At 34.6% G+C, this 12,978-nt stretch overlaps 1 protein-coding gene across 5 annotated transcripts in view; it reads right to left on the reverse strand.

The window, feature by feature from the left end:
* Positions 1 to 707: 707 nt before the first annotated feature.
* LOC123529789 (metabotropic glutamate receptor 3-like) overlaps positions 708 to 12,978 on the reverse strand; it is a 115,681-nt gene continuing 103,410 nt past the window's right edge. For 3 of the 5 annotated variants that reach the window (XM_053521213.1, XM_053521215.1, XM_053521214.1), the window contains 2 exons: positions 3,718 to 3,792; positions 708 to 2,913 (listed from right to left, as the gene is read on the reverse strand). In XM_053521213.1, the coding sequence (XP_053377188.1) occupies positions 2,801 to 2,913; positions 3,718 to 3,792 (188 nt within the window). In that variant the 3' untranslated portion in view covers positions 708 to 2,800. The remainder of the gene's footprint in view (positions 2,914 to 3,717; positions 3,793 to 12,978) is intronic. The other 2 variants (XM_053521216.1, XM_053521217.1) reach the window with 2 other exon arrangements.

Here is a 12,978-nt window from a genome sequence, read left to right on the forward strand (position 1 = left end):
GACAGAGACAAAGAATTAGGGCAACATGTCAAAACAATATTACATATATATGCGTTAAATAAATTCGTCTTCATTACTTAAGAAGAATGTCACACAAAAATAAAACAGTCGGCCTGTAACAGGATTGTTATTCATCGTTTGTCATAATGATTATACTACTATAGTAAAATAACTACACAGTTACTAAGTTCTTTAAAATACACAATCCTTAACAGACTATACGACAGTAATAGATTGAGAAATATTTACGTGAGCATCTATATAATTCCCTTATTAAGATAACGGGCACGTAATGACGATCGGCAACTTCGGCATTCTCCGCTTACGGAAGTTTACATATTACCTATATAATAGTACCGTATATTTTCGCTTATAAGACGCATTATTAAGAGTCATATTACTAGTTCAAAGAGCTTAGAGCATTTTATGAGCGTGTACTACAAGAAAATTAACAGAATAAGAAATTCCAGATTGCATGTCCGATGTCGGGGAATGTCACTATAAGCGAGTGCGTCTAATAAGCGAAAATATACGGTAAGTAAATACGAAATCACACAGAAAATTGCATTGTCATTTCAGATCATCTACCTCAATACTATAAGTATAATCAATATTATAATCATTTGTATTCAGTAATACCTACGTAGATTTTAATATCTTAAAAGAAAGGACACTACAATTCACAGTAAATTGAACCTATTTTTGTATGCTTTGGGAATGTTCAATACATGTAAACTACATTTGGTATAACATCAGTTTTGGCATTATGATATACGTACAGAATCAGTACATTTGAAGCAGCAATTTTATGTCTTTTTTATTACACTGGAAAATGTTTTTCATACGTCATTAGGATACATGTGGCACGTTAATGGGCGTATTTCTTTTACCGTTTGTATGCATGTGGCACGTTAATGGGCGTATTTCTTTTACCGTTTGTATGCATGTGGCACGTTAATGGGCGTATTTCTTTTACCGTTTGTATGCATGTGGCACGTTAATGGGCGTATTTCTTCTCCCGTTTGTATGCATGTGGCACGTTAATGGGCGTATTTCTTTTACCGTTTGTATGCATGTGGCACGTTAATGGGCGTATTTCTTTTACCGATTTTATGCTTTGATTGCATTGCAGAGTAAGCGCATGTATTGGTTAAGGAATTTTATTGATCTGAAATCTAGGTCACTACGACAACAGAAGTAATGCAGACGGGAAAGAAATTTCCGCACAATAAGTTTTTCTTCTTGTCTGTAAACAAATCTAATTTCATCGCAAAGGGCTAGATCTGTAATTCTAGCCAAATATTGGAGTAAACTGTTATCAAACTGAGAAATATTGTTTCTGCCTTGTATGTAGAGTATTTACGCTTTGACCAATATTAAATGTTAGCTAACATGTCAAAAATCTCCATGACAAAGGTATCGATTCTTGTCTTTATTTTACGATTTAAATAACACTGTAGTTTCGTTCAGTTAATACACATTCATCTATTTCAAAATATATCCGTTTCGAGTAGGTACTTCAATTTTTACTGCTTGCTATTCCCGTCACCTTTTCACTGCTCTTTTTAACTGATAGGAACTAGAGAATATACCATGAATTGCTTATATTATAAAATACCCCTCGTACTGATATTATCATTTGATATTTACCTTTTCAGCTTGAGAAAATATCTATTATTGTCCGTAAGTATTGACCTGGCACTCATGAATAATCCGTATGTTTCCGTAAATTAATTTTCGGTGTCCGAACCCAAACAATGATATAGCTATTGAAAAGCCAATTATATACCATCACGTATCATGTGCGGATATAGCTGTGCGGACAAAACGTTTTGCCACTAATCTCAGGGTTGAGTGTTCGAGTCCTCTGTCTGAACAAATTATTTTTTTATGATTTTGTCTGTAAAAGACGGAAACTTGTCACACTTATCATGTTTTATCAACGAAATACTCTACTATCGATTACCATTCTTCTACGTACATAAAACCGTTCTACAAAATGTTTAAAATCTTCAGAACCGGACAAGCATTCATTCATTCAACGAACAATTCAAAGAACTGTTGTTAGCGATACAAAATGCAAAGTTTCATAAAAAATATATAATCATAGATACAAATACAAACACAAGGAATTATATTTTAAAAAATGGTTAGAAAAGAATTCGAACCCATGGTAACGTGTTTTCAATTCGGAGAGCTTACCACTACACCACTGCGCCGTTGGTTCTCCAAATTGATTATTTTGATAAATCTAGATATTTTCAGGACACGAATATCACGTGAAATAACGAAAACGCCCGAAAATATTGGCGAAGATTAATGAGTGCTAGGTCAATACTTACGGACAATATCTTCTTAACGATAAACTTATCAAATGTAGACCAGGTAAAGTTAAATGTGACTATACTGTAAACATGAAAGAAAACTCTGTGCTTTTAATATCAACAAGAGGGTCTTGATGGCCCTAAATCGCTCACGTGACTTACAGCTCGCTCAGTGGAGATGTCGTATTCAGAAAATGGTTGACGGACGGTCGATAAGTGATCATAGTACTCTGAACACTTGACATTGTGTTCACGTGAGCTAAACTTGATAAAAGATAACTCTAACTATTGATAAGACCAATTCCTTTCTCATGCACTGGTAATGTTTTACACGTGCATTGCGCCTTACATATGCACCGACATTGAGTTATCTTGGGTGATAGATATAGTTTAATGTTTTATCTGAATAACTAAAACAACTGGGACATAAGGAATTCTACTGGTTGATGTTAATGATGTAGAACTGTTTGGTACCATTACAGGGATGTGAGGCTATCTTTTTCTGTTGCGGGATGAGTTTCGGTTGTATCCGCATTAAACTTCTGTGCAAAATGTTGAACATTGAGACGAATGAGCTCTGCAGGACTATCTGCAATAAAATTATTGAAGAATGTGAATAACTTAAATCACACAATAATAAATTTTGATACATAGAAGCTTTTATTAGAAGTTCAAAGATAACTTGGTTCAAAGAATTGCCGGATACTAAATTCTAAGCAGGTAAAGGTAAAACAAAAGTGAGTACAACACTCAAACAGAAGCTGTTTTAAATGCAATATTGAATTAGATGAAGCGTGTATATAGAAAAAAAACGGAGATTTTGTTAATTTTACAACATAGTCATTACATACATTTGGCATTATAAGACTAATTTCTAGTGTGAAATGTTGCCATCTGGCTAATCGTGTGATACGTATGAACTGCTCGTAAGTCCGTGCATGCACTATTTGCAAGAACGGATTCGTTGTTAAGTATCATAGTAAGAACAGAATCTCGGAACATTTGAAATACATTCACACTCAATCTATACTTTTGTAATTACAGTGTCTGTTTGTATAGATCCATTATGGGATTGTTTTATATCCCAAGTAAATGTTACCATAACATTCTCGAATTGAGTCTTCGGGAGAAACGTCTGGTAAAAAGAGAAAGAAATTTGGACACCTTCGTCTTTACATATTACTAAAGTATCATAAAACGGTGCAAAATATTTGTAACATACAGCATTTCCAAGTATTTGTATTGTCGGTAAGATAATATTATCCAGACATTCGAGTGGATATGTATTGCTACCTATAGCAATATACTTCTGTCAGACAACCAGGAATCCGATTAATTTGTCTATCTAACTTAATCTAATCACTTGGGAAATTATATTTATTTTTTTACTTACTTGAATTGTCTATAGAATTGTGAGCGTCTATAGAATTGTTTAACTTAGAACATGTAGTTTGTGAGGCATCTGAAACTATAGACATTTTGTGAATTACAACATCAAAAATACTAATATTACACCTAGAGCATCCCAAGTTTCATAACACTTCACAAGCTGAAGTAAGGAAATAATGGCCTTTATCCTTAAAGGTATATCTAATAAAGGCATGAAGATAACTCATTTCTTGTACAATTTTCTTATTATTCATTAAGCGTGGTGTTCTTGTCAAGAGTCAAGAAATTAGCTGTTTCCAAACAGAACTGACGCGAAATATCTTCTCATTTTCTCTCAACGTCGATGAAACTTGGGTGCTCTGGTTTCCGTACAACATAGTTAGACTTAAGTGCGTTTGAGTGTTTTTATCAGTATAACAAACTAGAAGAAAAAATCCATCTAAGATTCAGAACTGAACTCACAACTCGCTAACCAGCAACACGACTCTAAAGTATAACTATGTTGTTATGGTACATTTGTGAAAGTGCATTTTGTGAAAATTCGGCAATAAAATGGAATAGTTCAAGATATTACACTTGTTATAGGATTAAATTCTCTTTTTATTAACATGCAATAAGAGAAACAAATAATGAGATCTGTTTTGTTATTTAAACGCGTACATTTTTTTCCAATGCAAACATACCAGGAGCCAGCGTTGCGAAGGCATTGGTCGAAACTTCAAGTTAAACGTTTATGATTATTGACAATCTTCACAAAATGCACGTGTACATGACATGACAACAATCTGGGAAAAAATAAGTGAGAACAGTGGTAAACGACAAATCCCTGATAACAAGAGGGGAAGGTTAACCCTTAGCCTGCTGACGGCAAGTGATTCTGCCTTTGCGACCATTGCAGATCAGGATCAGCCTGCACATCTGTGCAGTCTGATCATGGTCTGCACTATTCGCCATTCAGTCAGTATCTTTTTTGGTAATCACCCCTTTTAACAGTTAATAGGACTGTCCAAATTGAAAGATGGACAAGTTCATTATAGAAATTTAACAGGATAAGGGTTAAATGCGAGCTGGAATAATGTGCTGTGATATAAAGCGAACACCAGGAGTCACAAGTTACGTGCATAACCTGATTTAAAATAATGTAATCTTATAGCTTTAAACGTTTATCTTTTAAGGTATCTTTTTGTAATTGTAAAACGGCAAAATCAAAATATGCGGATATTAAGGTATTTGAAATATACATTTGAAGTTCATTATACAAACAATTTGATCTAAAATACTGAAAACAAAATCTGGCATAATCGTTTGCAAATTACGGCTTTTGACATTTTGCATGTACTAGCAGGTCATGACCATTTTTTTTATTTCTGTTCATTACTTTATGTGTTTAAGACAAGAGTTTATTTACTTAAATAATTGGAGTTACAGATACTAAAGTAATATTCGAGTTAAAAATACGCAAGAAACGAAAATACGCATCTATTGTAATGGCGGATAATGGCATTACTTTGCATTTTACTATACAAATTACGTGACGTCAGTGTCACGGCCCTTGTCGTACCTTGACATGCGAATTGTAAATAGCTATAACGCGCAATTTTGGTGTGTGTGTTCATAATGTAAAATGATTGTATGCAAAAAATTTAACGAGTTCGTACCATTTTTAAGCGTGACCTCGTGCTTCTTAATCATATATATTGTTTCGCAGACATTCGCAGACAAACATTGTAAATATCTAATCGAACTTTCAACTCTTTAAACATGAAGGCAGAATAAAGAGAATATGATTAGCATAAAGACTCCCCTGGGGAGGCTATAAGGTAGCGCACATCACTTCCAAACAGAAGGCTATACGAAAATTGGTAAAATTGAGCATTGATTTGGTTAACTGGTACATAGCTGAACATATTAAGGCGGAATGCGCCCCGAAATTTTTGGCCGAATTTCGTCCTGAAATTTATACTGTATAAAATTCAAGATATATGCGATTGAGCTCCGGTTTTACTTTGTCGCCATATTGTTCGTGTTTTTTGCTATTATGTCACAAACATGGCCCCTGACGTCACTTTTCGTGTAACGCCCAGTTTCGGGTGCTTTCGGCATTTTTCCTTTCCTGCGCTCTGAATGTCATATCAATTAATAATACAAAATAATTGTCACTTTGCATTCAGAAAATGCTACTTAATGGTATGAAATTCAGCAAATTAAGATTTACGCCTAGGACGTCAGAGACGATATTGTGACGTCTGAACGGAAAAACTCACATCAAGTTTTGTTACAAATTTTACCTTAAAATCCAGTTAATAAAAAATCAACTCAATAAAAAAACGTAAAATTTTGGTATGTTGTTTCGCTGTGTGTGTACGTCTAGTAGACACAAATACTTAGGGGTCACCGACTTTATTTTTCAATATTTGACGATATTTTACCCCTACCCGATTAAGAAATGGCGCGTTTAATCGTCAATTTTTTTAAACAAAATAATCTAAAGAATATGCGAAGCTGCATGTATTAACGGTAAATTCGGAATGAATTGATGAAATGAATCCACATGAAAGTATTGAGAGACATATGGTGAGATTTGCTTAAAACGTGTTAAAGATACTATACCCAGAGCATCCGGAGGAACAGATATGGCTTTTACTTGTTCCGTACTTCTTAAATCTGAAAGCTGCAACTAGTGAGGGTTTTATGAAATATTTTCTAGTATTCATTATTAAGAGCTTGTAACTGCTCTTGATCAAAAGGTTCCCGCTAAGAAATAAATTATTTGCATCGGAGCAGCAGTTGTGCTTGAATGTAATAAAAAGACACTGTCTCAAGAATAAATTCTCTGCGTCTGACCAGCTGCAATACTTTATAATCATCTGAAGATCTTTTTTCTTTTTTAAGAATAAAGTCTGTTCGCTGGACTAGCTACTCTGCCTTACTATGACCTCAATGTCTTTGTCTGTTTGTCTCTCTCGTGCGGAAGGTCAGGACTTTGGTCGCTAGTCGTTTACCAAGGATATAAAAAAAGACCAGTTGCTCAGCATTATGCGTATAGAACAGACTCTTGTCTCAACTCGTAATCTCGCACGAATGAGATGTGGAGATTGGTGTCTAAATTGGTAGACTTTGTTTCATGATTCACAATAAATTAATCCGTGTAAAGAATATTAATTTCATATCACACAGAGGATCTGGTATACTGTACTGATTATACATGTGAAATGGAGCAACAGTCCGACATGCGTCGATAAATATTTCTGGTAAAATCAGGCAATCCCTCATATCATAAAAATACATATGAACGAAATTTCTAAATGTTTAAAACATGTTTAAGTACCTATTTTCACGAAATTAAATCATCAACTGACCGCATCCTAGCTTTTTTTACAAAGCTAAGTTAGCATTTTGCATTAGACTGAGAAGATTAGTAACAGAAAAGACATCTTCAAGCTTTGAATCTGCATTTTGATCAATAGGAATAACAAATGGATAGTAAAAAGTGGATATATTGTCCATAAGTATTGACCTGACCCTCAATAGAGAAATAACTACTGCGTAAGTATTCTTTATGATTAAAAAAAATATCGCATGTGCTTGTAGCTGCGGGGACAAAACGATTAGCCTTCAATCTCGGAGTTGTGGGTTGTAGTCCTCAGTCTAACATCTTTTTTATTTATTTTTTCAAATTTCACTCCAAATTTTACAAGCCGGAAAATTAATACACTTATCTATTTATTTTTATGGTTCATTTATTGAAAGAAATATACTTGTATTCAAGATATTTTGTAGCAAGTGTCGAATAAAATCTTTAAAGGTATCTTAGATAAAAAGACAAATTACTCCCAAAAATATATACTACAAGAGAAAACAATTAGAATTCGTGAAAATCGTTGCAAAATACATTGTAAGAATAAATGCATTAAAAAAAGTCTGCGGTAATTTCGTACCCGTGGTAACGTGCGTGGAAGTCAGACGGTTAACTATAAAGGTTATTTGTGTAATTATAGAACTTTTCTGGATACAATATTGCATAAAGGAATGAAAACGTCCGAAAATCTCAGCGAAGATTGATGAGTGTCAGGTCAAATACTTACGGACAATTGGACAATATATACATTTTGTCAAAGATGTTTCCTTTCACTAGTACATGGAATCTGAAGTTGAGATCGAATATATCGTGAAAATTTCTTATAATAAATACATCTCGTTTTTAACAGGAACGTGAGTTGTGTAGGTTGAAACACATTCTTTTTTGCTCTAACGTCATATAGCCACAAACCATGTGGGGGTGAAAGTAAAGTTATGTTATATTGCGAAAAATTAAAGTCGGTGACCCCTAAGTATTTATGTGTCTACTAGATGTACACACATTGCGAAACAACATACCAAAATTTTTTTATCGAGCCGATTTTTAATAAACTGTACTTTAAAGCAAAATGTTTAACAAAACTTGATGTAATTTTTTCCGTTCTGACGTCATAAAATCGTCACTGACGTCCTAAGCGTCAATTTCATTTCACTGAATTTTATACCATTGAGTAGTATTTTCTGTTTGCAAAATGAACATTATTTTGTATTTTACATTTATATGACATTCAGAGCGCAGGAAAGGAAAAATGCCGAAAACACTCGAAACTCGGCATTGCACGAAAAGTGACGTCAGGGGCCATGTATCTGACCCAACAGCAAAAAAATAAAACACGAACAATATGGCGAAAAAGTGAAACCGGAACTCAATCGCATATATCCTGAATTTTGTACAGCATAAATTTCAGGATGATATTCGGCAAAAAAATTCGGGGCGCATTCCACCTTAACCATTATGATACATGCTAAATGTAGGAATTGATCAATAACATCATTTCTACCATTAAGTATATGAAACTCGATATTGATCGTTTAAATGTTTTACACACATTTAACCACTTGTACATAATTTTATCTTCTGAAATGCATAGATTTTAAACTCTTTTCATTTACTTCATACTGTTTATGCCACTAAGGATTTTATCATATAACGTTATTTAATGTTCTTCACTGTCAATGTTACATACTTAGGATAAATTTATATTTTTTATGTTCAAGGACTAATGTTAGACTGGCTATAGCCAAATATTTTATCCTTATAAAGTTATTATTATTATCATTATTATAACTATACTATCTTACAACTATGTAAACAGTTTATCTGTTACAGCCTCGAATATTTAATAAAATCTGGAAAGTAGATCCATCGGAAGCACTGAAAACAATGCAAACAGTGAAAATTGCAGCACATTTAAATAAAACTTTATACCCTTGCAATGACTTTCATTCTTTCTGAAAGGCTTGTAAAGACATTTGATTTAACTTTCATCAAATATATAATTAGCATTACTTCACTCTTTTAATGATATAATGCCTTGAAATTTTCGTGAAAAGTATTGTGAATGTGTGAAGATACAGACGCTTTGTGAGTAGAGTTACACTTACTTTTCAAAGTGGTATAGTACATGTATTTGAACGGGAGATTTTGAAACCATGAAACCATCTTTTCTGTTTCACTAACAATTTACACACTAAAAATACATTCATCAACATCAAATGACATGAATATCAGTACTCCAATTCATATGAGGAAAACCCAAAACAAATCAAACCGTTTGGATTTCGCATAAAAACTTCTATGAATGAAACAGACTTTGAATTCGATGGTATTAAAGAAAATTCAATTCCAGATACACCACCATGGACCCTTCATACCCCTACAGTTCTTTTCGATTTGAAAACTGCCTTTAGAAAGTCTGAAACAAAACCTGAAATATTCAAGTCCAAATATCATGAAATCAAATCAACTTACAAGGACTATTTTGCAATTTGCACAGACGGTTCAAAAGATGGATCAAAGGTTGGCTGTGCCGCTGTCAGCCTCCTTCATCAATCAAAATTATGTTTGCCAAATAATGCAACAAAATTTTCAGCCGAGGCCAAAGCTATTGATTAAGCTCTAAGTTTTATATAAAAAAACAGTGAAGAAAAATTTATTATATTTTCCGACTCGCTTTCTGTTTTACAGTCAATTCATAACCGAAAAATGAAAAATCCAATCATTCAAAATATTCTTCTCAGGTTTCATGAACTATCTTTAAAAAAGTCTGTCATATTTTGTTGGATTCCAAGTCATGCTGGTATTCATGGAAACGAGGATGCTGACATTGTAGCAAAGAAATCCCTTTTATTATCACAGTCTAATTTGAAATTACCACACCTAATATAAGACAAATAAGTTTTATCTAAATGGCAATCGTCATGGAACAATGCTTCATTCAATAAACTTCATGATATTAAACCTACTCTAGGGGAATGGCACCAAGGGAACAGATCCGTTCGCAGGGAGGAAGTTGTTCTTTCTCGCTGTTGAATAGATCATACCCGTTTGACTCATTCTTATCTTTTGAATAAAGAGGATCAACCCGAATGTGTACCATGTCAAACACCGCTAACTATTAAACATATTCTAATCGACTGTGTGGATTTTGCTACACAACATATTATGACGTTCAATCTTTAAAAGAGTTATTTGAAAACTTTTCAGTCGGAAATATTTCATCGTTTCTAAAGCAGATAGGAATATATCAAAAAATCTTAACATTTCATTTTTCAATTACATCTTGCAATATTATTATGTTTGCAGCTGATATTTTAACACACACTCATATACGTTTTTACATAACTGATTTTAGATATGTTTTACATTTTTAGCTCACCTGAGCCAAAGGCTCATGGTTGAGCTTTTGTGACCGCTCAATGTCCGTCGTCCGTAGTCCGTCGTGTGTCGTCCGTCTTGTGTCCGTCAACATTTTCTAAAAAAATCTTCTTCTTGAAAACCACTTGGCAGAATTACGCCAAACTTCACAGGAATGATCCCTGCATAGCCGCCTTTCAAAATTGTTCAAAGAATTGAATTCCATGCAGAACTCTGGTTGCCATGGCAACTGAAAGGAAAAACTTTAAAAATCTTCTCGTCCAAAACCACAGGGCCTAGGGCTTTGATATTTGGTGTGTAGCATCACCTAATGGTCCTCTACCAATTTTGTTCAAATTATCCCCCTAGGGTCAAATATGGCCCCGCCCCGGGGGTCACATAGTTTATATAGACTTATATAGAGAAAACTTTGAAAATCTTCTTGTACAAAACCACACGGCCTAGGACTTTGATATTTGGTATGCAGCATCATCTGGTGGTCCTCTACATACATTACTCATATTATCCCCCTAGGGTCAAATATGGCCCCGCCCCGGGGGTCACAAGTTTTACATAGACTTATATTGGGAAAAAAATGTTAAAACTCCTTTTGTCTGAAACCACAAGACTTGATCCTTTGATATTTGGTTTGTAGCATTGTCTTATGGTTCTCAACCAAAATTGGTCAAAATGTACCCCTTGGGTTAAAGGAGGCCCTGCCCTGGGGGTCCCAAGTATTATATAGACGTATATAGGGAAAAACACTTTAAAAATCTTCTTGTCTAAAACCACATGACCTAGGCTTTTGATATTTGGTATGATGCATAGCCTAGTAGTCCCCTACCAAAATTGTTCAAATTATGCCCCTGGGGTTAAAAGAGGCCCGACCCCGGAGTCATTTAGTTATTATATGAGATATATAGAAAAAAATACTTTAATAATTATCTGATCCTATTTCCAAGACTGTTTAATTATAATTACCTGATGATCCAAAGTAACATGATGTCACTTGACTTTGACCTTGACCTGCTGACCTACTTCCTTATTTTTTAAGATACAGCCTTTAAATTTTGCACACTGATCATAAAACTGTATTTCATTGACCATGAATGTGACCTACTGAATTTCTTAATATTTTAACATCAGTTTAACATTTGAAACATGTAGCTTATATTACTCAGGTGAGCGATCCAGGGTCATCATGACCCTCTTGTTACATGGATGTTTTTAACCTTTAGCCTGCTGGCGGCTGTTGATTCTGCCTTTGCGGCCAGTGCAGACCAAGATCAGCCTGCAAATCCATGCAGTCTGATCATGGTCTGTACTGTTCGCTATTCTGTCAGTAAATTTTCAGTGAATACCCCTTCGAATGATAAATGGTACTGCCCAAATTGAATGATGGACCAGTCCATTTTAGAAATATAGCAGGGTAAAGGTTAAATATGTTTTACATTATTCATAGTGTTCTTTACATTATTATCTCACCTGAGCCAAAGGCTCATGGTGAGCTTTTGTGACCGCTCAATGTCCGGCGTCCGTCGTGCGTCGTCCGTCCGTCAACATTTCATATAAAAATCTTCTTCTTGAAAACCACTGGGCAGAATTACACCAAACTTCACAGGAATGATCCTTGGGTGGCCGCCAAAATTGTTCAAAGAATTGAATTTCATGCAGAACTCTGGTTGCCATGGCAACCGAAAAGAAAATTTTTAAAACTTTTCTTGTCCAAAACCACAGTGCCTATGACTTTGATATCTGGTGTGTAGCATTATCTAGTGGTCCTCTACCAAAATTGTTTAAATTATTCCCCTAGGGTCAAATATGGCCCCGCCCTGGGGTCACATGGTTTAAACAGACTTATATATGGAAAATCTTCTTGTACAAAACCACATGGCCTAGGGCTTTGATATTTGGTATGTAGCATCATCTAGTGGTCCTCTACCAAGATTGTTCAAATTTCCCCCTAGGGTCAAATATGGCCCCGCCCCGGGGGTCACAAGTTTTACATAGACTTATATAGGAAAAAAAGTTTTAAAATCTTCTAGTCTGAAACCACAACACTTAGACCTTTGATATTTGGTTTGTAGCATTGTCTTATGGTCCTTAACCAAAATTTTTAAAATTGTACCCCTGTGGTGAAAAGAGGCCCTGCCCTGGGGGTCCCAAGTTTTATATAGACTTATATAGGAAAAAGCTTTAAAAATCTTCTTGTCAGAAGCCATATGACATAGGCTTTTGATATGTGTTATAATGCATTGTCTAGTAGTCTTCTATTAAAATTGTTCAAATTATGCCCCTGGGGTTAAAAGAGGCCCCTGCCCTGGGGTCACTTAGTTATTATGTGAGTTGTATAGGAAAAATACTTAAAAAATCATCTGATCCTATTTCCAAGACTATTTAATTATAAGTGAATGATGACCCCAAGTAATACGATGTCACTTGACCGTGACCTTGACCTACTGACCTACTTTCTTGTTTTTTAAGATACAGCCTTGAAATTTTGATGACATACACAGTTTTGCACACAAATCGTAAAACTAAATTTCATTG

Source organism: Mercenaria mercenaria, chromosome 13 (assembly GCF_021730395.1).
Source record: "Mercenaria mercenaria strain notata chromosome 13, MADL_Memer_1, whole genome shotgun sequence".
NCBI lineage: Eukaryota > Metazoa > Mollusca > Bivalvia > Venerida > Veneridae > Mercenaria > Mercenaria mercenaria.